Genomic DNA, 25,816 nt, shown 5'->3' on the forward strand with positions numbered 1-25,816 from the left:
AACAACAAACAGGCTATTGTTATTCTTACCCATAAGATTTCATTCCAGTATTCGATGATAATATGTATTACTGTTTTAACAGCTGTGTTACTTCCCTGAGGAAGTCATGTATGTGCGCTAGTCTTCAATTAGCTTGAACAAGTCTGAATTGAATAATACATCACGTCCTTCAGTAAATTTGTCCGTATAAGAATTAATTATTTGAATGTTGCTATCGAATACAACGTGTAGAGAATTGCCACACGTGATGTTTTATATTCATTACCTGGGTCCCTGTGCCTGTTGAGTTATGTGCACCCAGGATCCAGGGTGAGCACATCAGTGGATAAGCTAAGGCACAGTCAGGATTCAGTGCAGATACAAATTGATCTTTCCCGTAAATTGAATGTGCTGTGCGAAAGCACGCCCAGCCATTCGGACGAGATAAAATTATGTTTGTCTCCAGTTTCAGTGCAGGGAAACACATCTCACCGAAACTGCCTAAAAAGTGGATATTGGACCTGCTGTTTACTACACAAGTTGACATGCCATTAAGAACAGTTAGCAGCTTCGTACTATTGGGAGTTTGCAATAATGGTGGGAATGAAAACCAGCAGAGACAGTTGGTTGCCAGGGCAAGTTTGGGAACCAAGTGAATCTGTTTCCCACTTTAATTACTGTAGTCATAATGCAATGCATTTCTTCATTATACACGCCTTTTCCTAAGTAGGGGAGTTCTCTCATTACTTATGAATTACATTTTTATATATTTAATATGTTAATCAGTGAGATATTTAAATCTGTTTTTTAAATTGTAAAATTTTATTTTATGCATATGTGAAGTGGATTTTCAGATTAGTAATTGAAGGGATTAATAAATTATTGTAAGAGAAGGATAACTTTCTTATTGATTGAGGCTGACCAAACACATCTAAATGCCCAGATTGAAAGATTGTGCAGTTTTTTTGAGCCTGTCCATATTCGTCTTTTATGAATATGGAAACATATTTCCCAGGTATTGTGATGCAGGAAGGCTGTGCTCTGTACATGTGTTTGTTTGCTGGCTCCGGGCTTGGCTTGCTTTGTTTGGCATCTGCATGATCTGCTGTGTTTTTGTGAAGTCATGGATGACAGCAAGATTACCCCCTTTTTTCATGTATGAGAAAATTTTTAATCTGGTGTAAAAAAAAAAATACATTATCAAATCTTATAAGCCCTCTGACTCATGCTGATTTTCATGAAAGCTCAGATAATATGCAGAAAAAAAGAAATGGCATTCTGTGAAATTTATAAGTATGAAAATGCGCATCTAATAGAGCTTGATTTCAGTTCAGCTAATTGTAGCCTGCCACACAAATAAGAGCAAATGGAAGTCGTATTACGACATGTAATTTGGTGGTATCTTTTTAAAAAAAATTGCAACCTATCAGGACAGACTATACACTATTAGTGATGGTTTATTCTGGCAAAATGAAGCAAATCCAATATGCTGTGCAAATAATTTTCATGCTCACAATTGGCTCATAGCTCCCATTATGATGTCTTTACCTCTGGATGCGATACCCTGACACATGAATGAGAGGCTCTGGGCCTCTCTCACCAGCCTCTGAAGGATCTGAGTGCTTCCGCTGTTTAACGGGCACTTAAGGAGGGTGTAATCTCGGCTTCAAGGTGGCTCAAAAGGCTGCGCATCATTTCTGCTCCGCTCGTTTTATTTTGGGCGGAAGACACGCGCTCTGTCTCGCCAAATTGGCTGGCAGTGCCCGCCTTCGACCTTCCATTTCTGGCACGTCTCTGCCAGCCGTAGAGTCAACGCGGGCCTCTGGCGTTGCCTGCGCCTCCTCACAGGAAATTTGAGCTGTCCGTCTCGGCACCGGGGCTTGAAACAGGATCACCTCAGTACCCTTACTGCTTTTTGCTGTCCTTTGCTAGCCAACTAGACCAGGGCAATTAGCACTCCTTGCTGTTACAAGATGGTTTCAAGAGGGTTAAGATTAAGGCAGTGTGTACACACCCTATAAGGGAGTTAACCTCAGTGATATGACATGGACCACATTCAGCCTGTCCTGTAAGTAACACTGGCCTAGCAGTTACATGACACAGTATTGAATTCAGACTGACACGTGCTACGTACAGGTGCTTTAGACATATTACAAATAATTAGCATATTTTTTGTTTGTTTGTCCAAAGCTATTTTAATCCAAAGCCATGAAGATTCATTGGTTGCTATAGTCTATGTTTCTGTGTGTGGAATTCCCTATAAACACACCTGTGTTCCGTTTACAGAGGTTCTGAGGATTGGGTTTTATTTATTATCTTCTCCCCCAATAAAATGTAAGACTGATACCTGAGAATGCATGCTGGGATAGGCTTGGTGACTTGCCTGGAGAGACAGCACATCTGTTTTAGGATTGGGGATGGTTGGTGTATGGTTCTGACCCTGTAACCTCATACAAGAACCATACATTTGCATGTCTGTATGAAGACTGTGGCTAACTTTGACAATTTGTTGGTAAAAACTGACACTTACTACTTTTTTTTTTTTTTTGAAAGAGGTTCAGATTTTTTTCCCTTTTTTGTGAAGCACTGAACTGGGCAAGTGGCCTGGGAATGTGTTTTGAAGATACGGGTAGAGGAAAAAATATGGGAACACCAGGTTAAATGAGTGACAACTATATGCCAAGCAGAGGCTTACACACAAGTGTGGCTCATTAATTAAGAATCTAACATGTCAGCATGCATAGGGACTTGTAAATTAATGTTGAACAAGTCTGGATGCCTTCAAAATGTATAACAGGAAGAAAGTGACACATGAAAGGAAATGCATCATCAGCACAGGCCAACTGAAATCCAGGATCATGATGTCCATGTGTTATAGGCAAGGCCTTGTGCTTAATGCATAGAAATCATGATCCTGGCATGATGATCACTTGATTGCAAATGCAAATGTGCGATCAGCCAGTTTAATGAAAATTGATGGTGGCCACCACCCTAATAATTCATTTTGCATTGGCATTGCAGTTTTTTCACTACCTGTGAAACGGACTGGAAGATGCATTTGCAAACCCCAGACACTGACTGTGATGTGGGTCCATTCACTGTCCGCTTCTTAGGCAGTATGTTTAGTGTGAGGACTGAAAGCTAAAGACCATGTCTAAATAAGCTTAAACAGTATAGCCGTGGTGTTTAAGTGCAGTGAGTGAATCTCATTTGACTAAACATGCTATACGGAGCTTTTCAGTTTTTGTTCATTTCTTGGATTTGTTTCCACTCTGAAGGGAGGAAGTCCTGGTTTTCAAGCCCTTGTGTGTGAGACCTGAATCCCACAGAGAACTATGATTTTTCTTTAAAACCCAGTCAGTTTTCCTTACTCTCTCTCTCCCACTCCATTCCCTCCTTCCCTCGTCCTTCCCTCTACCCGCTCCCTCCGGTGTCCTTCCCCACGTCCACGAGTACCATTCGTCTGTCCATGCTGCCGCTCCACTGCCCTGGTCCTGTTCGGCCTGTGTCACCCGTTTTTTGACTCTGTCCTCCTGGTCCATCCATCCATCTGTCTGTCTGTCTGTATATCCACCTGTTTGTCTCTAAGCCCTCCCTGGTACCTCAGCTATGCCCACCCGTCTCTGTTAGTTCCTATGAGATCTGTGACCCACATACAGTACATGTGCCCACATATACAAAACACATTTCCAGTTCTCTCCGAGTGTTCATAGTCCTTCTCTTACTTCACTCCCAGATAACAAGACACACTTGCTACTCATCTGATATTCATCTGAACCACCAGGAAGTTCAAAATCAATCTAAAATTGCAATAAATAAATATGTCTAAATTAAAATGACTTACACTTCAAACATAGATACATATGTAACCAGAAGCAAACACACAAATATGGACTTGCCTGTATAAATGTATCATTATGTCATAACAGAATATGTATAATATATTTATATTAAAGAGATGATTCGTTTAGATCTGTGAAAATGGAAGAAGCTTTTATTCCTCCATAGCCCCACACAGCTTCACCTGCCCATTGCCTTCCATTGCTTTCCAAACCATTTAAATCCCATATGTAGGCTTGACAACTGCATCCAAACATCTCCGGTACAGAGATGCACAATATCAATGCAGTATCTCGTTTTCTTTTATCTCTCTGCATACATTTTCTTTATATTGTGGTTTATTTTGATTTTCTTTGTCAGTATTACCACTTTGCTTCTCCTTTTATTTCTATTCTAGACATTGCTTATGATTTTATATATATATATATTTATATTCTGTGTTATTTCTACCAGGAATGTGATACGACAATGTGCTCCTGTCACATTTGGTCACATTGACTGGAGAAAAAAAAAATGCTTTTACAGTACTGATGTGGGTTACCCCTCCCTCCTATTCCCACCTCTCCCATCTCTCTTTCTCTCACTCTCTTTCTTAGATTGCTCTTCTTCTTCAAAATCATTTTTGTCTGGGCATGCTATTGACCCTTCAGTTTTATTCTTCTATGCATTAGTCTATTTATTATTGCTCTGTTATAATTCATTTCTTTATCAATTTAAACCTACAATGCATGATGTCTGAGAAAATGACAGCTGCATCTATCAATGGAACCGTGTCAAATCTTAAGAAGGCTTTGTCCAGTTGATCTATCCTAAACCACAAAAATCATGTTTAAGGTTCTCATCTTCAGTCATGAGTCACAATGAAAGGTTACCTGTTGAAGCATAGCATAGCTCCTTTCTGAACAGTAGAACATTTTTAAGGCACTATGATAAGCCTACTATGATAGGTTCTTAATCTGACTTCTGCATTATGCAATGGTGTGAGCCTTTGAAGTATTTAACACTAATAGCTACAATGACTGGACAAGCCATTGTGTGTATTAAACATTATATAATTTTAATTTGGCCTAAGTTCAGTCAAACATTTTACTGAATCATTAAACCAGTGTTTATTATTTAATTATTTTAAATTATGTTTTTATCTGACATTTCGATTATATTTAATCGAGGCCAACTTCGTACTTTAATACTGGATTACACAGCTTCAAAAAATGAAAGATGAGAAACTTATATAATGGATTTTTGTGTTTTTAAATGTAATGTAATGGGTCAAATTTTGGTCAGTGGATTCACATTGCTCTAAATCATGGCTTACGGTCTTACAGTCTATATTTTTGGTGAAGTAGGTGATGATAGTATATTATTTTATCTCTTTGCCATGAATTAACTAAATTTTTTTTGGGAATTTTTTCTTTTCATTTCATTATATACATATATTATATTATTATATATATATATATATATATATATATATATGTGTATTATGTCATTTAAAGGCATCATTTTCATCCAGTTGTTTTGTTACCTCTCTCTGTTTCGCCCTCTTTCCCCCCGCAGTCCGCCGCGTGCCCCCCCGCTTCTCTATCATGCCCACTAGCCACGAGATCATGCCAGGGGGCAGCGTCAACATCACGTGCGTGGCGGTGGGCTCCCCCATGCCTTACGTCAAGTGGATGCTCAACGCCGAAGACCTGACGCCCGAGGACGAGATGCCGGTGGGCCGCAACGTCCTGGAGCTCAGCGGCGTCCACGAGTCGGCCAACTACACCTGCGTGGCCATAAGCAGCCTGGGCATCATCGAGGCCGTGGCGCAGATCATCGTCAAGTGTAAGGGCCGGCCGGCTGGCGCGGTGCTGACACGCACGTCGATGTGCTGTCGCCCTGTCGTTTCCAGGTTACGCTCGTTTAAACGAGAAATCTCCCAATTTAAATAAAAAATAGCTGGTACCACCAGAACCTCGAAAAACATTTTTTGCCACAATAATGAATACTGTGAGAATATTTTCATGGACTCATATATGAATTTTATTTTATTGTTGATGTTAGCTTGCTATAAGTTGCTATTATAACATTTTGGAAAGCACTGTCTTAACTTAAGACAATTAAGAGTATTTGAATTTTTCACTATATTCCTTTTGAACTCTTACCGTCACTTAAAAACATTTTCTTTGGCTTGGAATAGATTGACATGATTCAGTCAGATTATGTCAGATTCTTAGAGATCAACAGTAAGGTATGGGTGTAATTTTTAGAAATAATGACATTTTAGTATCTATTTTTACCCATGCATTTTGTGGCATTCCTGTAATAATTAGCATGTATTATTCATCCCCTACGTCTTTGTATCTTTTTCTAAACAGCCCTGCCAAAGCCCCCAGGGACTCCCGTTGTGACTGAAACAACGCCCACCAGTGTTACGATCACCTGGGACTCTGGTAACCCGGATCCCGTCTCCTACTATATCATCCAGTACCGTGCCAAGTCCCCCGACAGCAAGTTTGAGACGGTGGATGGGATCACCACCACCCGATACAGCATCGGTGGCCTGTACCCCAACACCGAGTACGAGATCCGAGTGTCGGCCTTCAACACCATCGGCCAGGGTCCGCCTAGCAACCCCGTGGAGGCACGTACCGGGGAGCAGGCCCCTGCCAGTCCGCCCCGAAACATCCAGGCTCGCATCATCTCCCAGAACACTGTGATGATACGGTGGGAGGAGCCCGAGGAGCCCAACGGACAGATCAAAGGGTACCGGGTCTACTACACCGTGGATCCCAGCCAGCCCATGAGCGCGTGGCAGATCCACAACGTGCAGGACAGCGTGATCACCACGGTGCAGAGCCTCACGCCCTCCAAGACCTACACCATCCGCGTGCTGGCCTTCACTTCTGTGGGCGATGGACCCTTCTCTGACGCCATCCAGGTTAAAGTACTACTGGGAGGTAAGAGTACATCGGTCCTTGTGTCTTGATGCACCTGCACGCACTGTCATGTCAATGGAAAAATTGCATTTCTATTTAAAATGATCCTTTTTACAATTGATAAGAAAAGTAGAATTTTTTTTGCATGTAAATATTCTCTCAACTTTTACGTTTTCCTCAACTTAAAGAGATTCACTTTTTTATCTTTGCTTTAAGTGTATGGTTTTAATTAGCCCAGACAGTTTATATGTGTAATTAAGGATATTTTATGTACTTAAGTTTTCTGACAACCGGTCAGTTTTACCACAGCAGGTATAGGGGAATTTGGGGGTTTCTTTGGTCCAAACCAAGAAACTACCCTTTCAAGTACAGTAACTCCAAGAAGACTGTACTGGGATGTTATGTTTTCAGAGGCTTTAGATATCAGCATATATTATAGCATTTATTCACAACTGTAAACATTTATTTCAGTTTTTGTGCCATGCGGGGGCTTTTTCCCTACCCTACGCACTACAAATCGTCCACTCCCAAGGACCAGAGAAGCACGGTTAAGATGCATCTGGTCTGGCTAAGGCCTACCACTCCGACAACATATTTGAATGCTAGTCTCAGATAGGAATTTGTTACAAACAAAAATAAGATTAAACATAGTTTTTGAAAAATAATTGGGTAATAACAGTGTGTGCAGCTTCTGTTATGTGAAGATTTGATGAAAATGTTCAGGTCTCAGTCTCAATGGTAAGGTCTAGCTAACATGCAGCTGTATCAGGATTGATTGCTAATTATTGTCTTGTCCATTAGTTCCTGGACAGCCTGCAAAGTTCCAGGTGGGTAAGGTATCGGACACTAGCATCGAGCTGACCTGGGAACCCGCCTACGACAAGGAGGGCATCGTTAGCTACGAGCTGCTCTACAAAGAGGGCAAGTTCGGCAGCCAGGTACAATCACTCATCCTTTTCTCAAAGACAAGTGTTTGTTTATACTCCAGGAAAAAATGTTGACGCTTCTGAAACATGACAGATTTCTTTTATAAATGGGCCTTGTGACAAATAATGCGAAGAAGAACTTGAATGTCCAATATCGGGCTGGGAGGGCATTTGTGAAGTAAGTTCTGGGTGTAATGCTGTTTCTCCTTCTGCAAACAGATGAAGAAGACATTTGGCCCCAGTTCTTCCTATACTGTGGAGGGCCTACGAGCAAATACAGAGTACTCCTTTTCCCTAGCCGCTGTCTCCAACAGGGGCATCGGTGCCTTCACCAGTGAAGTTGTCCAGAAAACCTCACAAGCCAGTATGTAACTCCCTTTTCCTGCTATTTTCCTTCTGGGGTGGAGTTGTATGAGCGAGAGTTGAACTGGGGGAGGAGGGGTGGGTGTTGCGTTATGTGCCGTGTTATTGGTTTCATGTCTAATCTAAACACAATTCTTTTCAATATTTGACTGTTTTCACCCCAAGGATTCTGAACAAGAAGAAATATTATCTATGTTTGTACCACTGTGCAATGACATTTACTTAAGAACAGTCTGATAACAGTTTTTAAAGTGCAGTAGAAAATATTTATGATTGCATATCAGCCTTATGTCACATGATGGAGCAAGTCATTGACAGTAACAAATGGAAGCAAAAAGCAAGTGCAAAATCTAATAACAGAAAATATTCTATTGTGTTGCCATACAGTTAATATTGTGTTCTGACACCCCTGCCCCTGATGTTTAATTGTGATTTACTTATTTTCCAAATATCATGTAATAGTAATATACTAATTAATCATGGACTAATATGCATATCTGCATTTATGCATGACGTCTGTAATAATGTGGAAATGTTGAAATGGTGATTTCTATTTCTTATTATACCGATGCTATTTTTGTGTTAGGAAGGGTGCCAAAAAAGGTGTGAATATCGTGTTTAGTTTAATGGATTAAGTCATGCCATCATCTAAGGGAAAAGGGTCATTGGCTGCTTGTTGCCATGCCAACTCTTTAATTATTTCTTCCTCTGTCACAAGTGTGTAATACGGTATGCCCTACCATAAACAATGTGTAGAATTTATTACAGAAGAGATCAGAGGTTGGTTATGGTTTCTGTGGGCTATGTGAAGGTCTTTTCATTCATTTATTTTTCAACAGCGAACACACTTTTCCCCTCTTGAATGAATCACAAAAACTGCTGCCATGACTTCCTTATTGGGCTGAGACATAGAAGAATTGGAATGGGACTAGTACGGGGGCCTCAGGACAACAAAATCCTTCAGCCTGGAGCTGGACTATCCGACTGTCCAACTGCCCAATTATAATTATAAAATGGCGCATTGAAGTATTGGGTGGTATCTGTGCTAGATAATACACAGTTAAGATAGCAAGTTTTAGATTGTGGCACAGAACCATGCCACAGCATTGTTTTATTTCACATGGTAGTGCAATAATAATTGTACAGCAAAAGAAGATGAAAAAGACTATTATTGTTTTAATAATCTTAATAATGTGATTATTGTTATATATAGAAATAACATGTAATGTCATCAATAGCCCTTTATCCTTATTTTTCTGGAATGCCTATGGGTACAGATTGTACACAGTTTTACTTAATGACAGTAGAATAACAGTTAAGATTTTTTTTTTTACCCGTTCTGTTAGAGAAGTTTTTTTTTTTTTTTCCCCTGCAAGGATTTGGGCGTTGTATTAGCCAGCTTTGAACATTACTTTCAGACAGCTGCTCAGGATATGCAGATGAAAAGGTATTTGTTGCATTATTCATTCTATGCTAATGAGATTCGTTCACAGCTCTGTGATTTTTCATTTTAAAAATAGGCGGGATTGCACTAATTAGGGTGTTGATTGAAGCCGCACTGTGCCATTTGACTGACATTTGATGTGGGTCCAGTCAATGGAATACGATTTTATTGCGTGTGTGCAATCCTTCAGCCAATCTCTGCGGATTAATTTAGAGATGAACAAGAGGGAGGAAAGTCTGAGCATGGGGAAAAGATAGCATGGCACAGTTAAACCACTCAGACCAGCCAATCAGAGTTATAATGGCCAGCTGAGTATGGTCTTCAGTGAACGGTCCAGAACGCTTCTCTCCGGCTGCAGGGTTAGGCTGTCCTTTTTTTATCCCAGAGTGAGGCTGAGCCTCGCACGGATTGGACGAATTGAAGGGAAGTCATGGCAAGCGGAGTGGGTGGGGGTGTTTGGGGGGGTGGGGTTGGGTTTGCGGGGTAACACGTTGCTGATTCCACAGTGAAGCTTCCTGCAGTTGCTGTAACCTGATGGTCATGTTTGCACCTGGGTTGTGGTCACTTTTTACCCATTAAGAATGCGAGAGCAGAGTCCATCTGTGCCGTCCAGGTGCATGTGCCTCTCTGGGCCCACAAGGCCTTGGGCTGTGTCACTGCATCCCCGCTCACTGGCCAGGCAAGGCATGCGCCAACCTGTGTATGCCCATTGTGTCTCTAGCCCCTTTCACACATGGAACCCGCAACATTGCCGGGTTCAGCGACTCACGTTAGGTATAGTGCTTTTCCCTGTTCACACATAGGCATCCTATATGGAATAATTCTCATGACGTGACCATTCCATTTGGCAAGGCAGGTTGTGTACCCTCTGAAGCAATGAAGGGCAATGTTACAGTTACGTTAGCTCGTCTTCAAAACAGCCAGGTATTTTGCTGAATAATACTTTTTGGATAGATGAAAATCCTACCAATGCAGCATAGTTGAAGTGTGATAGTTTTAACACAACCTATAATTACATTTTTAGCCAAAATATTTCAGATATGATCTCAGATAGCTAACGTTAAATAATGGAAGCATGGCTTAGCAGCTTAAAACCAATACTTACTGTGTGGAATTGTTTTCAATAAAATGCAACAAAAATAATTATGTCTGCCAAGATAAATAGCTAGCTATATGTACTATTCATATATTCATATGTAGCACTAGCCTGCTTGGAACATTGGGTAAAAATGCGATGCAACACCGGAAAGGCCTAGCACTAATGTTTACCAGGGAGTATTGTAATGCACACGAGCATTTTGTGAGGCAGAGATGACAATTTTGTGATGGTATTCTTACAACAGTGACACTGTTTATTCCATTCCTAAAATAAATGTTCAGATTTCCCTCACAAAATCACACAGTGCAGCTTAAATATCTTCCATATGCAAAGTCTCATATTTGTGAAAAAAATGTTGAGAGGGCAGATTCAGTGAAGTATTTATTAAGGAAATCGTGCCGGGAACAAAATGGCTCACAAAGGAGCGTCATGGCATTTTGCATGCTTTTTCCGGATACGTTGCTGCTTTCGTTCACACTAGAGCCATGGCGGAAAATTTCCATGAATCTTACTGAGTACCGAAATGTCTGTAACTCTTACTAGGTCCTGACTCAGCAAATTGGAGGAACGTCTTATGTGGAAAATCAACCTCAGCTCCTGTTCACACATGACGCCAATACAGAAAATTTGGTGGAACATCTAGGAACTCAGATGCATGTGTGAAAGGGGCTTTATGTGTATGCCATCTACATGTCTGTCTGTGCATCTGTGTTTGTATGTGTGCCTGTTTCCTTTGTGCGGCCTTTCTTTTCTGTGCTGCATTGCCTGTGGAACTGTAATATACCTGGAAATATATTAGATCAAATACTTGTATTTATTCTTTTTATTCCTTTCATACTCTCTATTTCTTGCACTCAGTATTTTTCACTCCAAAAATGCAACAACAAAAAAAAACCTACCTTGGAATGGCTTGAGGTCACCCAGCTTTTATTGATTTTCTTATTGTTTTTTTTTTTTGCTGAATAGATTTTTGTTTGTTTTTCTAAATGCACACGGCACGTCTCACAAGGAGGCAGCCTTCGGGGACGGCTGCGGGTTCTGTTCTAGCGAGACAGCCGCACATCACAGCACTTAGTCATTACATTGTCCAAAAAAAATCCATTAAACTAAAGGTAAGATAAGTATCTGCGGGGACCCATTTTAACCTCCTGCTTAAGCTGACGGGCTCCAGGCAGTCTCCAGAGCCACCAGTCGAGGGCGTGAGGGCAGGGCCTGGCCGGTATGCTGCTTGCCAGCTTAGCATGCAGTTCAGAAAGCCACGCCCTTCTCAAACGCGACGTTGGCTCTCCGAGCCCCTCCTCAAGCAGGGCTTAAAATGGCGGTGGTTTCTCTCATTATGGAGGTCAGGAAAGTCACTCAGGCTTGGGAGAGTCATAATGAAAGCACAAAGATAAGAATGCACACAGCGAAAATGTTTCTTGTGGACTCATGGGAGGTAAGTGCTGACCATTTTAAAGCCGATTTTGCATTGAAAGTCCAGGCTGCCTGAGCTTTGATGGGCATTGTTGGGTGTATCATGTGTATGTAATACAATGGGTAGGGGAATAGGCTTGCAGCTTCACAAAGGTTTTTGGTAGATTCCCTGCTGGAGTGTTGCTGCCGTACCCTTGATGTACTTCACCTCAATTACTTCAGTAAATTCCCAGCTAAAGGAAATGTGTTTGACCGTTATCGCAACCTGTGAAATTATTTTATTCATATGTTGTCGTAAATAAACCTTTAGAAACCAATGGAACTGTATAATTCTCCTGGAGAATACCAGGATGGTTCAAGAAAAGAGGCTCTTTAACCAATTTTGCCAAAAACTAAAATTAACTCAAGAAAAAGCAACGGTTAAAGAAAAATGCATCCGTTAAATAACAGTGTCAGAACCTTATGTTTGGTGTCATAGCTTGCTATGATTTTCTAAAGCGGTTCTGCAAATCAGGCTAATCTGGCAATAATTGGTTGCCTGTTTCACCCATCTGTGCATTGAAAATGTAAAGTGGAGGGAGATAAACACCTTTTGTGAGATGGCTTGCAGCTTCATTATTAAAATGATAATTTGCCTCTCGTTTCAACACGCAGTCCTCCCACGGGGAGAGCCAGAAGATACACTCTAATCCACAAAATGTGCAGAAACCTCTTGATTTCTTGAGCACTTTCATTTAATAATTTTTAACACATAAAGTGATTCATTTGTGTTTAGAAGACACAAGTAATTTTGTGGACTTCCAGTTACTGTTTTTTGTACATCCATGGGCATGTACTTAACCGGAGCATGCAAGGATGTGTAATATTGAAGGTTAGCACGTGTTCAAGGCAAGTCTGAATACCTGCGTAAAAAGAACGCATAACTTTGAGCCAGGCAAAAACATGCAATAAGGTGCCTAAGTCTGCCAAGTATAAATAGCATTAAATAAATAGCATAGGTCCTATGGCATTGCTGTCAGTGATGTTTAAAGCTGTCTTAAGGAAAAATTAAATCTATCATTTTAATAAATGATGTGGAAGCATGACTTTTATTGATCACCTCAGTAATAATGTTCATTTAAATATTTGCTAGTATAATTTTTCTGAAATAAATATCCAGCCATTTGCCGTGATTAAAATGTTATTACATTAAAATATAAAGCTTAAGTTCATTGTGCATTGCAGACAACAGAAACCCAGCTGAGCTATGATCACAGAGAGCAAGTGCCCTTGCTTTCGCACATCGGGATGCATTGCAAACATGTTCCTCCTGTCACACTGCTCTCAGGAGGTAGCGCCTTCCCGATTTGGCACTTTGGCGGGAAGGAACAGATGATGCAGCCGTGGTATTAGAAAAAGGTCGCGTACCGGAGTCATAGCACAAACAGAACTTAACCCGATTTGCCTTTTATAAAGACGCGGCGAATCCATCCTGCGCTGAGCTCTCCCTCGTGCTGTGAATGTTATTACCCACCGCCGCGCTCCGCTCTCAGCTGCCTAGCATACAAACAGCGCGCCGCGCCGCCCCGCCGCCGCCGCGCTCGGACCCGCGTTGTTTATGACGGAGGTTATGCGTTTACTCTCACAGCACCTACGCCTATTCCCCACATTAAATTTAAACGCAAATGGTTGCGTGCAAGTTAAAGCCTTAGGAGAACTGCTTTAACCCAAAACCGAAAAGCATTTCAGACACGATCCCATTGGCCTACATTGCTCGGCAGTCTGGACTTTCATTGTGAACAAAATAAAAGGGAGTTGTTTCAGTTTCCGCGGTTTGGGGTGTTTGGTCTGCGCCTGTGAAGCCGTGTTGAGATACGACGTGTTTGTGCGGACAGCGCGGCGTGCCCGGAAGGCAACTGTCAGGAGACCCCCCCACCCACCCACCCACCCAGGTTCAGGGACAATCACAGCTCAAGTGATTGGCAAAACATTTCATCGGCAAACATTTTCCGGTGTCATTATTGTAACGCGAAACTGCGGCTCTTCTGCTTCGAGTCAGCTCTGATGGCCAGGTGTAGACCCCCAGGGCGCTGTCAGCGACAGCTGTTTGAGGAGCATGTCATCAGCTTGACTGTAAGGATTCCTCTGTCCTGAGGGAGCTGGTGGCTATGTTTCAGAGAAGCTAGGCTTTCACTCACCTGCCTTGACTGTGCGTGTGCCATTTTGCTGTATCTCAGTACGGCATGTTTATATTTCAAATGATTGGGTCTCTCCTACAAGTACTTCTGACCCCATTGTATTGTTAAGTTGTGCCACTTTATGCACTAAAACAGGATAGATTTTCTAATGCTAGTACTTGTGTTAAATTTGTTTTGGAGAGACACCAAAAATGTACTATGACAAATGTATGTACAGTATGAGTAGTCACAACAATTTGAATTAGAAACGGCACACTAGAATTTTTTTACAGTGTTTTAAAAAGCCACAATAAATCATAAAACAGACCTATGGCTTGGGTTGGCCAGTAGAAATGCAGCAAGACTCCTGATTGGCGGTCTGGAGGATATAGACGCTTCCTGGTTTGCCTGGGTGGGTGGGGTTTGGCTCCACATGACAGGAAGGCCTGTGGGGAATCAGTGCAGACAGACGAGCTCTGGGCAGTGTCCAATCACAGTCCAGGGAGGAAGGCTCCAGACAGAGTGTACACACACAGAGAATTGGGAGCTTCACCCCACGCTTTGCCAGCGTTCCTCATAACACTGAGAGAGAAGGGGGGGGGGGGGGGGGGGCAAACACTCAGCTGGTGCTGCAGAGGAGCAGAGATTGAATCTGCGGACAAGAATCCCATATCCCATTTAGTGGAATTTGATTCATTTTGTGCCAGTGAGCTGTAAACAGTCCTCTCTCCAGTCACCATAATCAGGCCCACTTTGGTGCTGAATTGAGAATCCCCCTCCCCCCCAAGTGATTCACGAATCACAAACAGCTCCCCTCTCTCTGTCTTGTGGAAACTGGGGCCCGTGAGATAGGAGTAGTATATGGTCTTGACCAAAGCACAGGGTCACCCCCTCCCTCTGACCACAGCAGAAAAATCACATCCTAAAGCTCACTGAACAGACTCCAAACGGCGTGGCTGTTAGACCACAGTGAGTGGCCCCGGGCCTGGGGTGTGGGGTGGTTTGGTACTGCTGTTAGGACGGAGAGGGTTAGAACCCGCCGACTCAGGGGGACTTCTCCTGGGGCTCCGGGTGCTGAGAGTAAGAAAGTCTTTACAAATGTGTGTTAGAAGGAGCACAGGTACGTATCAGAGCAGACTGTGTGACCCGGTGTTTATTCTCATTATTTTCCAAGTCACCGTTCATGGCCCCCTGTTATTCACGCATGTAATGATTTCTCATTGAAACTAATGTTTCCTTTTGTTTGAGTGACTTCAGTTGTCATGGTAATAATTTTCCTATTTCCTTTCTCCCGTTACATTTGTTTGTACCTTTGTTTTGGGATGACAGGTTGTCTTAATTTGTTATTATAAAAGTTCATCCTTGTTTGTTTTCATACTGAATGCCTATTTTGTTATTCATTTACCCTTGTTATTGATTCAATTAAAATAGTGAAATCAGAGCTAAAATCAGAACAATGGACTGAACAAATTAAAGAGGCTTTGATGAAAGCGAGGAAATGGCACACATTAAACTGAGTGTCTTTCCCACAAATCCTTGGTTAAATTGAAACACATATAAATAAACTTACTGGGCACATTTGCTTTATTTGAATAAAAAAAACCTTAACAAAAAATACCCATATCTCAGTCTTAATTCTGAATCTCTGTGAGTAATGTTCTATGGTTTCATTAACTGCCATATGGAAAATGGCTTCAGGTGGCCACACAATTAAACCTTCCTCTTAATTTAGAATTCATTGATGTGTAATTTTTTACTCGATTTCAAAAGAACATTCCAGAAGAAAGACCAATCACTGAATGTAAAGCTTTAAAGCTATTACAGTTACAGAAACACACTGTGTATTTAAATTAAAATTAAGATAATACATTCATTATGTATATGTAGTGGCCAAGAATGGACAAGTAAGAGCTATTTTTAATACTGATAGTCTGCGTGCCATTAGAGTACTTGCAGTATTCAGTATTGCTAATACAATGCAGTGTCTGCCCCTTTGTTGACAACTGCAGGACATAAGGAAAAAACACAGTCATTAACATTTTTATGCATATTGTGTTATTCCTAAGTTTTTTTTTTTCCCCTGTGCTGTTTGCTTGAACCCTTCCAATCTTTGAAACTCAAGCATTTTTGCTATTATTTCACTTCATTTTAGTTGCATTTTCTTTTTTTCCTTTAAATTTCCGTTGGTCATTTTCTTTATCTCTCCCATCTTTTTTGTTTGTTTTTCACCCCTTCCTGCTTCTCCGCCCTCCTCCTCCTCTTCCTCCCTACCTTACCAGGGCCATCTGCCCCGCCTCAAGACGTCAAGTGCGCCAGCCCCAGCCCCAGCTCCACCTCCTTGCTGGTAAGTTGGCACCCCCCGCCTGCAGAGAGCCAAAATGGTGCCCTGGCGGGGTACGTGGTGCATTACCAGGTGGCGGGGGAGGAGGATGGAGCTGAAGCCATGGAGAAGCCCGCTGTGCCCCCCACATCGGGCGAGGTCCTGCTGCAGGAGCTGGAGAAGTGGACCCAGTACAGAGTCACCGTGGCCGCCTTCACCTCCAAAGGCCCCGGCCCGGAGAGCCAGCCCATTCTCTGCCGCACCGACGAAGACGGTACTTCAGCCGCTAGCCCCGCTATACGGTTCATTTCTCTGAAAACTGCAAGTTCTGCCAGACGAAGCTTAGAAATTCTCTGGATGAAACCCAGGAAAGTGCATGCTTAAATGTAGTAAATATACAGAAAGCTGATGAAAGGCTTTGAAACGCTTCTTTAGAAGTGCTTGGCACCAGAGAGCTGCTCCAGAGAATAATCTTGGGTGCACTTTTAACGCCGCCTATATCAAACCTATGGCACAGTAAAGCATCACATACTGGAATTATTTATTTCCTGTTCCACCCAAGGCCATGCTGGTTTTTCCCTTCGATTTTGAAAAGCTAAGTAGCTTTATCTGTGCTGTCTGCGAGCAACCCCTGAGGAGTGATACTTCAAAGTACAGCGATGTGCCCAGCTGACCTCTGACACACAGAACACCCTCCCACTGAGGCTTCTCTATAAAAAAATACCAAAGAACATTTCTCGCCTGTTTGTGCTTCCCGTGCACCACTCTGGCAGGGGTGTTTCAAGTAATGGATGTGTGACTTTTGAAGGAAGAGCTAGAAAATAGGATTAACTTCATGAGTGGGGCGGCGGGGGGCGATGGTTTCAGCGTGTGGTATCGAGGATTGCGATCATCTAGCCTCACGTGGGAAGTCGCGTTCTGTTCCTGACTCTCCGTGGGGATATCCCCGCATGTATTACTCAATAAAGTGGCTCATGGTGGCGGAGAATGTGCCCACACATCGCTATAAGAGAGTGCATTTCCATTAAGGAAGCTGTCTCGCTGTGCGTACATACTCTCTCTGCCGCACATGAACATTGGGCCTCATTCACCAATATCTTCTTAAGCTTTTTCTTAAATTTGTTCTTGAGAAAATTCCTAAGAATAGTCTACGTCAGATTCACGACGTGTTCTTAAACCGCATAATTGTTCGCACGTGTTCTTAAAATGATGAATCCCGTTGTCCTCGTAAGTGTAAAGCGCGTGCCAGTTGTTCCTAATTAGCATAGGTAAACGCCTCGCCAATCCCCATAAAAGTGTATGAGACTGAAGGGCCGTGTGCACAAACAGAAATCGAAAAGAAAAGTTTGAGAGCCAACAAAGTCAATAATGCCCAAACGAAAATCTAAAGACGGTGGAGCACCGGACTCCAAACGTAAGAAAAACTTCAGTAGTTCTGAAGTGGTGGTTTTGCTGTGGGAAGTGAACAGCAAACGACAAACTGTCATATTTAGTCGCGTCAGTAGTGGATATAAAATAACACAAAAAAAGATACATGGGATGATATTACTCGTTCAGTGAACGCTGTATCCGGAGAAGGGCGCACAACTGATGAAGTGAAAAAATGGTTTGATGTCAAATCTGAGGCAAAAAATAAATAAATAAATAAAAAATACTGGTGGGAGTGGGCGCAAGGAATTGTGTGTTATGCATTCAAACGACAAAGCGCTTCTCGTCACATTAATACAGTTCATTAAATCAACCAGCAGTAAACTTCATCGGAGTAAACCCGTCGCTGCACAAAACACTGCACAAAAAATGTATTGCCAGTCATTTTGGTGTCACCCCCCTAGTGACGTTCTCTTCTTCAACATGCCCATGTGTTTAAAAAGTGTTACTTAAGTGCTTAGTTTGTATTAAAAATGTAAACATTTGCTTTTGCAGAATAGACCAAACATTGCATAATTGAAACCCCCAAAAATAAAAGGTCACTACAATGATTTTATTTTTATCATTTACTCCCGCTGAGGCAACCACCCTCTGAGATGGAACCTGGCACCTTAATGCTTTGTAAAATAATGAAAATAATAAATATAAATGATAAAAATATTATTGTAATTTAAATCCTATAATATTATACAACTGTAGAATTGAAGAAAAGGCAATAACCAATTATTTTGCACAAACATGTCAGCACTCAAATGTGCGTAAGTGTGCTCTTGAGTGTGCATAGATTCTGTTCTTACCTAAGAACAAATCCCAAATAAAAACATTGGTGAATGTCAGAATCTTCGTGAAAGCTGCGTAAGTGGATTTTAAGAAGAAAATTATTCTTAAGAACAGTTGGTGAATGAGACCCATTGTTCTGTCCTGTAATTTCCTGACAATTTCAGATTCCCAATTGTATTTTTGCCCTGCCTCAAGACGTGTGCAGAGTTTCTTTTGACTCTGCTCCCCACAATATTAGCTGTATGTTCATTACTGAGTGGGGGATGCCCTTGCTGGTGTTGCAGTCAGACTGCAGTTACCTGACCGATCGATCCACTGGATTTCATTCTGGACCATGGGGTGTGTACCTGCCCTAAGCTGGATATGCCACCCGCAGGTTTTTTATATTTCTCATTTTTCTGTCTATGTAATGTACTACCCAATGGACATTTTTGTGGTGAAAAGTTGGTGAAATGCCAACTGTCTTGGCATTCAGGTCAAAACTCAGCTATGTTTGGTTGCACACGGAAGCTTTCTTGCTGACTACGATGTAGCCAGGCTATATCTGGGCAAAAAAATAAGATATATTGGGGTTTACCTAGACCATCTATTTCAAAATGTCCCTCAACCTTTCCCTCAACAATTTCCACCCCTATAGACATCTAGAATCCAGCTTTTGGGTAGAAGATATAACATTAAATGGATGGAGAAGGACCACTGACAGCAGAGTACCTAGACGATATAGTGTAATACAAGGATGTGACGTCGCCCCTATGGGTACCTGTATGGTTCAGTATGGTCTTCTCTGCCTAGTTGCATATGTAGTCAGTTATTCAAGGTTTCCTTTGATCCTGCAGTACCTGGAGCGCCCCCCCGCCGAGTGGAGGTGGAAGTTATGAACTCCACGGCGATCCAAGTGTCATGGCGCTCCCTGTTGCCAGAGCGACAGCACGGCCAGATCCGCGGCTACCAGGTGCACTACGTGCGCGTGGAGAACGGGGAGTCGCGGGGCCTGCCCCGAATCAAGGACGTCATGCTCGCCGACGCTCAGGTGAGCTCGCCCCAGGCCACGCCCGCGCCCCCGCCGGACCTGCATCGCAAACTGATTTTGTAACTGCTTTGGTTCTACACGAGCTGACATTTTGACACTTTGTTCAAATAGACATTTGCATAGCCACATCCAGGGCATATTAATAGGCAAAACACATAACAACCACCGAGTACATAACAAAAAAGCTGTGGCTTTGGTCTGGCCAGGTACCTGGTCGGCATCACAAAGAGAGAGCAACACGATGACAAATAGTGCAGAATTCAGAGCATCAACAATAATAAAAAAAAGAAATTATTTCACAGGGCTGCCTTCCCTGTAACCACTGAATTATAAATGAACTCACCCCAATGGTTGATTTATGAAGCTTATACCGACAAGACAAGGGGAAAATTGTTAAAAATAACTTTCCAAGTGCGACTGCGTGCAGTCTCGGTAACTTACAGGCTAGAGCTAAATGGAGAAAACACTCTGGAGTGTAAAACAGACTCCGATGACAAATTTTTCTATTTACGAGGAATCCATATGTGAAGGCTCAGAGCAGACTGTATTCAGCCTGTCTTACGCTTTCTGATCTGTGGAAAATGGTTTAACTGCATTTCTTTTAAGACAAATAGTAATTTATCATCTCAATTTTATCTGCGCTTGGATTTTCACTTGTATGGTCTAGCTTTGTTTATTGTTTCACCATTGATTCTGACTGTGACAGCTTGAAGGTTGTACATGAGAGAGCAGGGAAAACAAAGAGACTAAAACCAGGAAATCTCCCAAGAACCAGCACCTGTTCTGCACATCAGTGTCGTGCATGAACGTTTGATCGGCCAATCAGAGCCGTTCCTGTCAGAAGGCAAATCTCCGCAGCTGTTTTCTGTCGAGGAATCTTTTGTTGTTCTGTCGGTGCCTGTATACCTCCTCAGGTCTTTTCTTCCACACCCCACCTGCTGTCACACCTCACGCCCCCTGAAGTTGCTCTCACTTTCTGCTTTCTTCCCTCTTTTTCATCGCTCTCCCACACTTTCTCATGGGGGTTAGTGGGAAATGGATGACACTGCTGAATATGTGAGTATAGAGATTTTGGTGTACCCGTACAACAGCCAAGCTGGGTATTGCATCAACCGGGCTATAGGTCACGTCAGTCGCTATGACCCATTTTGTCATTGTCTGATATCACAAACTGTGTTATTTGTTTTGCATTCTGAATCTCGGAATTACTCTAAATTTGCCTTAGCAGTCACAAGCATGCGCTTGTGTTATGCTAACCAAATCAAGTTTTTATTCTACTTCATTCACAGGTGATAAGCAACTAACAAACAGTGCTGAAGGGCACAATGGCGGGAGATGCAATATCCATTGCTGTGTGTGCCTAAGCTAACGTGTGCTGTGTTGATAAGAATTATTATTAAAAAGAGAGAGGGCATGCAGTGCTTTAGCAATGTACACTGAGTAGGGACACTCTCTCCCTATATTTGCAGTGGGCCATTGCTCTTGTTGTGACGCCATTTTGTTTTTATTCGACCTGAAAAGAACCCAGCAGTCACTCTCAGCAAACTGACCCGCCACTAATACCAAACTGAACCCATCTTTTTTCTTGAGTACTTGCAAGCATCCAGTACATCTCTCCACAGTACATAATTATGCTTGTGAATATATTTCAGAGAATTGTGGCATCTGTGAACCCTCAGACAAAAGAACTGTGAACAAAATTAATTAGCTGAATTAATTTGTGAGGACAATTTATTTTTTCAAAGTTGTGATGTGTTTGGTTTTTTAACATAAAGTAGAACATTTTGGGGAAGATTTGGCTTTAGGACAGCAGAGGACGAATATGCATAAGATAAAGATCCCCATAATAAAGTTATGAAAACAAAGTACACGCTGTTCTGTTTCTCATTTTGAAATAGGGGCACATAGGGGTGAAATTAAGCACAAACGGCGATTGCATGACCCGCAGCGTTCTTATTCAAAGGCTTGACTGTAGCTGAGCTTGGGATTCTGGGTGATAACGCATTGCTACTAAAACATGTCCACATCCAAGCAAAGCATACGTGCAGAAAATACGTAAAAACAACAAGGGAAAAAATAACAAAGCACTATATATTATATATATGATTTTATCCAAAGTTGCCCTCTTAGAATAGTATTCATGAATATGGACTTAAAAGCGTAGGAAATGTACTGGTTTAGGCAGCGCTTCCCCCAGGCCATCATTCCCAATGGCAGGACTAGTCAGTGATTGCAGAAGAATTCCAACCCTGGCAAGAGTTCTCGCATTTCCTTGCTTCGGGGCTTTGAACCTTGACATTTTTAAATAGCATGTTTCCATTGTAGCACTTTGGGAAGAGTGAGCAAACATTGTTTCCTTCCTTTCGTGCCAGAAGATCCAGACTAATGCGTGGCCTTTGAAAGCAGTGCTCTTTGTGTTTATTACCCTGCAGGAGATGATCATTGGGGGCCTGCAGCCTGAGACTACCTACTCCATCACCGTGGCAGCGTACACCACCAAAGGAGATGGTGCTCGCAGCAAGCCTAAACTGGTGGTGACAAGGGGAGCAGGTTAGCAAACAGTACTACCCTGTTGTATTACTCAGCTGCATGTCTCAACACTGTAATTTTTAGCATCATTAGCATGCTTGGAGTAACAAGTAGTTAAATACAAAAGTGCAAATACTGCTCAGAGATTTAAATGCACAAGTAGCATATAATTAGCCATTCAGTAACAGTAATGAGGAGAACGCCGCAGACTGCTGAATAACACTGCATTGATGAGAATTAATCTCATCGTAATACGAAAACATGTGAAGTACTGCGTATAATTCAGATGTGGGAGAGGATATTGAGTTATGAAGCTAAGCGCGTGTGTGCGTTTGCCTGTGTGTGTGTGTGTGTGTGTGTGTGTGTGTGTGTGTGTGTGTGCATGTGTGTGCCTGTGTGTGTGTGGGTCATGGCCAAGTGATGTTGTGGACGTGGATCAATACACATTTTTCTTCAGGGTCAAAGCGTGCTGTAAAAGCTCCTGGAAGCTTCAGTGGTGCTGGCACTTAGGCAAAGAAGGGGGCCCAGTCATGGATCTCTGCTAATTCAATCTTGGCTTCTCTGTGTGAGCGTAATCTAGCATTACAGTAAAGATTCCTCTTCAAATCTGTTGCCATTAATCTCCTGCTGCGGGACTGTTGATTAGTGTGATAATGGCGCATTGGGTGGGGATATGAGTGCAGCCAAAGATGGGTGGCAGAGCCAAAATGTGCTGCTCATTCAAAAATGCTACACATGCAATAGCAAGGTAGGTCTGTTGGTAAGCTAAGGCTTAGTAGTTTAGAGGGGTGTGCTATGGCTCTCTCTGGATAAGAAACTGCGCTCACTGGCTCACAGCATCAGAGTAAGAATTTTGCAGGTCTCTGTGGGTTCTTGAGAAATGGCTCATAGCCACATTCAGACTCCACAGAGTTTTGAAGATTAAATCTTTTTTTTTTTTTTTTTTTTTTTCTGTGCTGTTGAGCAGATGGTCCCAGCAGGTTTTTTTTTTTTTTTGATGTTAATATTACAGGAGCCAAAGAGTGTGTGAGCCTGAAGCCTTCTTTGAAAGGCCATCTCAGAAAGGTCACCCAAATGTGGCGGGGCTGTATGGTTTCTGCGCGGCTCTGTGCTTCAGTGCCCCCGCGACAAGGCTGGGGTTTTGACAGACAGCCCACTGCAAGTGTCAGGCTGTGACATGAGGGAATGCTGGCTGTCACTCAGACCGGGAGTCCCCCTCCCTCAAAGGGCTCAACTCAACCAACAGAATTAAGCAAATGCTAAGTTTTATCATCATATTTGTGTTCGTTATGCTTAATAAGTTAACAATATTCCCTCTTTCTGTGAGAGTTTGTACTCGAAATAAATGATACTGTTGCACTGTATTGTTAGTCAATTCCTGATAATAGTTATTGTTGTAAGCACTATCTCATTTTTAAACAATTTTAGACCAAAGTAGAATTCACAAATTCAGTCATTCTTTTGCTGTTTGAATAGACCTGGCACTGTAAGGTCATTCCATTAGCCTAGCGTACCTTATGCTACACAAGAATCAGACATTCTCACACTTTGAACCCAGGATAGGGTGTTTTCAGTAATTTGTTAGAAAAGCATGGTGACAAGAAAAACACTGATTTTAAGAATAATGAAAAAAGCAACACTTTCTAATGAATAATACCAGAAAATACTGGTGAGCGCTTGAGTTAAATTTCTTAAGGCAGCAACACATAATTGGAAAACATCCATCAGGAATTTCCTTTTGGCTCCCACACAGTCACATTCCTTGATAATTGACATTATTTGAAATTAATACAGGTTCCAATTTAGTAAAAAGATTTATTCATCGTAAAAAGAAAAATTATATCTTGAAAAGATAAAATGTTACAGCCTGGCATTTCTGTTGTGTATTTTCAAAATCACCTCACCCCTTTTTCAAAATCTGAAAGACACTCCTACCTTTCTCGCCAAGGATTTAGTTTTAATCATTTTCAGCCAGGACAGTATGAAAATTAAAGAGGGTTGTTGTTCGGTATTTTAGCTGCTTATTAAAAAGCCTGCTGTTCTCCGCTGGAATAAAAGGGAACAAGGGACTCACCTGTAGTGATATAGTGGTGCAATTTACAACGAGTCATATGCAACGGCCCTTTAGAGCCATGCAGTTGTGGGTAGCATCATTTGCCCTTACTTTGGGTGTGCTTCACTGACAACTGCACAGTAGTACACCTGTGGTGTAGGTGAGCCTTGAGAAAACACAGGAAAATATCAGTCAGAGCTTTAAGTCCAGAGTGAGCCGCAAGATACTGCCCCTCTCATGCCTCTCCCTGCCACGGTCTCTCCATTGAACATGTGGCATTTCTGGGGTGGGGGCTGGTACTGAGCTTGTGTGCAGCATTTTGCCCAGGGAACGACACAAAGGGATTTGTGTGTCACATTTCTGGGCTGGTTGTAGGCGTTTTTTTAATGACAAGGATATGGCTGGAGTCCAGGCTGTGAGTGTGTGTGTGTATATATGTGTGTATGTATGTGTTGCGTGAGTGCGTACATGTGTGTGCATGAGGGCATTAGTAAGGGGGAATTGTGAAGTGGAGCAATTTTCCTGTTGCTATCCATCAAGGAATGTGGTGCATGTCTAATATAAAGCACCTCTCCCTGCACTAGCTCTGTCTTACTGACAGAGTTTCTGCTGGAGAGTGATGGCAAGAGGGAAGTAATCCAGCCCCGAGAGCAGTAATATGCTGAAATAGTCCATACTCACACAGAGCCATTAAAGCGAAATGAAGGCAGTTCAGGTCCAGGGCCATTACAGGAGCGGTGCAGTGGCAGAGGGCAGATGAAATTTGAAAGGCCTGGTCTTTACGAGCAGGTGTTATGATGCAATGACAGGCATGGTCCACACAGCACATAGTGTGGACCAATACATAGTTAGCCTGAGGCCTGTGTGTGTAGTAAGAGCGATCTGCTTCTCCCCCCACCCCCCACCCCCCCTTCTGTCCACAGTCCCAGGTCCGCCTTCCCTGTCGGTCACCCGGGAGATGGGGACGGTCGCGGTGGTGCGGTGGCGGCCCCCCGAGGCCAGCGGCCCGGGCCTGGAGGTGCAGGGGTACCGGTTGCAGTTCGGGCGTAAAGACGTGACCCCCCTGGCCACGCTGGAGTTCACCGCCCAGGAGCAGGAGTACACCGTCAGCAACGTGCACCGGGGCGCCACCTACGTCTTCAAGATCTCGGCCAAGAGCCGCTCGGGCTTCGGGGAGGAGGCGCGGCAGGAGCTGACCGTCCCCGAGGAGGCGCCCAAGGGCTACCCGCAGCTGTCGGAGGGCTCCAACGCCACCTGCTGCTCGCTGCAGCTCTCCTGGCAGCCGCCCATGCTGGCGGAGCGCAACGGCGCCATCACGGAGTACACGCTGGCGTACAAGGAGGCGGGCAGCGCCGCCAGCCCCCGCGAACTGACTCTCCCGGCCGGCGAGTCCGGCTACGCGCTCAGCGGACTCAGCCCCGACTCCGCGTACGAAGTGAAAATTCGCGCGCGCACCAGTGTAGGTCCAGGGCCCTACAGCCCTCCCATGCAGTATAAAACGCTGGCCTTCCAGACAGGTAGGGTATGCTCGTTTC

General features: G+C 42.9%; 1 protein-coding gene across 19 annotated transcripts in view; it reads left to right on the forward strand.

Moving 5' to 3' along the window:
* The window catches only part of LOC135256858 (receptor-type tyrosine-protein phosphatase S-like), a 191,851-nt gene that overhangs the window by 132,347 nt on the left and 33,688 nt on the right, over positions 1-25,816 (forward strand). For 14 of the 19 annotated variants that reach the window (XM_064339080.1, XM_064339079.1, XM_064339082.1 and 11 more), the window contains 9 exons: positions 5,377-5,646; positions 6,180-6,761; positions 7,542-7,678; positions 7,886-8,030; positions 16,421-16,735; positions 19,506-19,699; positions 20,729-20,755; positions 22,132-22,249; positions 25,205-25,798. In XM_064339080.1, coding sequence (XP_064195150.1) covers positions 5,377-5,646; positions 6,180-6,761; positions 7,542-7,678; positions 7,886-8,030; positions 16,421-16,735; positions 19,506-19,699; positions 20,729-20,755; positions 22,132-22,249; positions 25,205-25,798 — 2,382 coding nt within the window. The remainder of the gene's footprint in view (positions 1-5,376; positions 5,647-6,179; positions 6,762-7,541; positions 7,679-7,885; positions 8,031-16,420; positions 16,736-19,505; positions 19,700-20,728; positions 20,756-22,131; positions 22,250-25,204; positions 25,799-25,816) is intronic. The other 5 variants (XM_064339085.1, XM_064339086.1, XM_064339087.1 and 2 more) reach the window with 2 other exon arrangements.

Source organism: Anguilla rostrata, chromosome 6, assembly GCF_018555375.3.
Source record: "Anguilla rostrata isolate EN2019 chromosome 6, ASM1855537v3, whole genome shotgun sequence".
In the NCBI taxonomy this organism is placed as follows: Eukaryota; Metazoa; Chordata; class Actinopteri; order Anguilliformes; family Anguillidae; genus Anguilla; species Anguilla rostrata.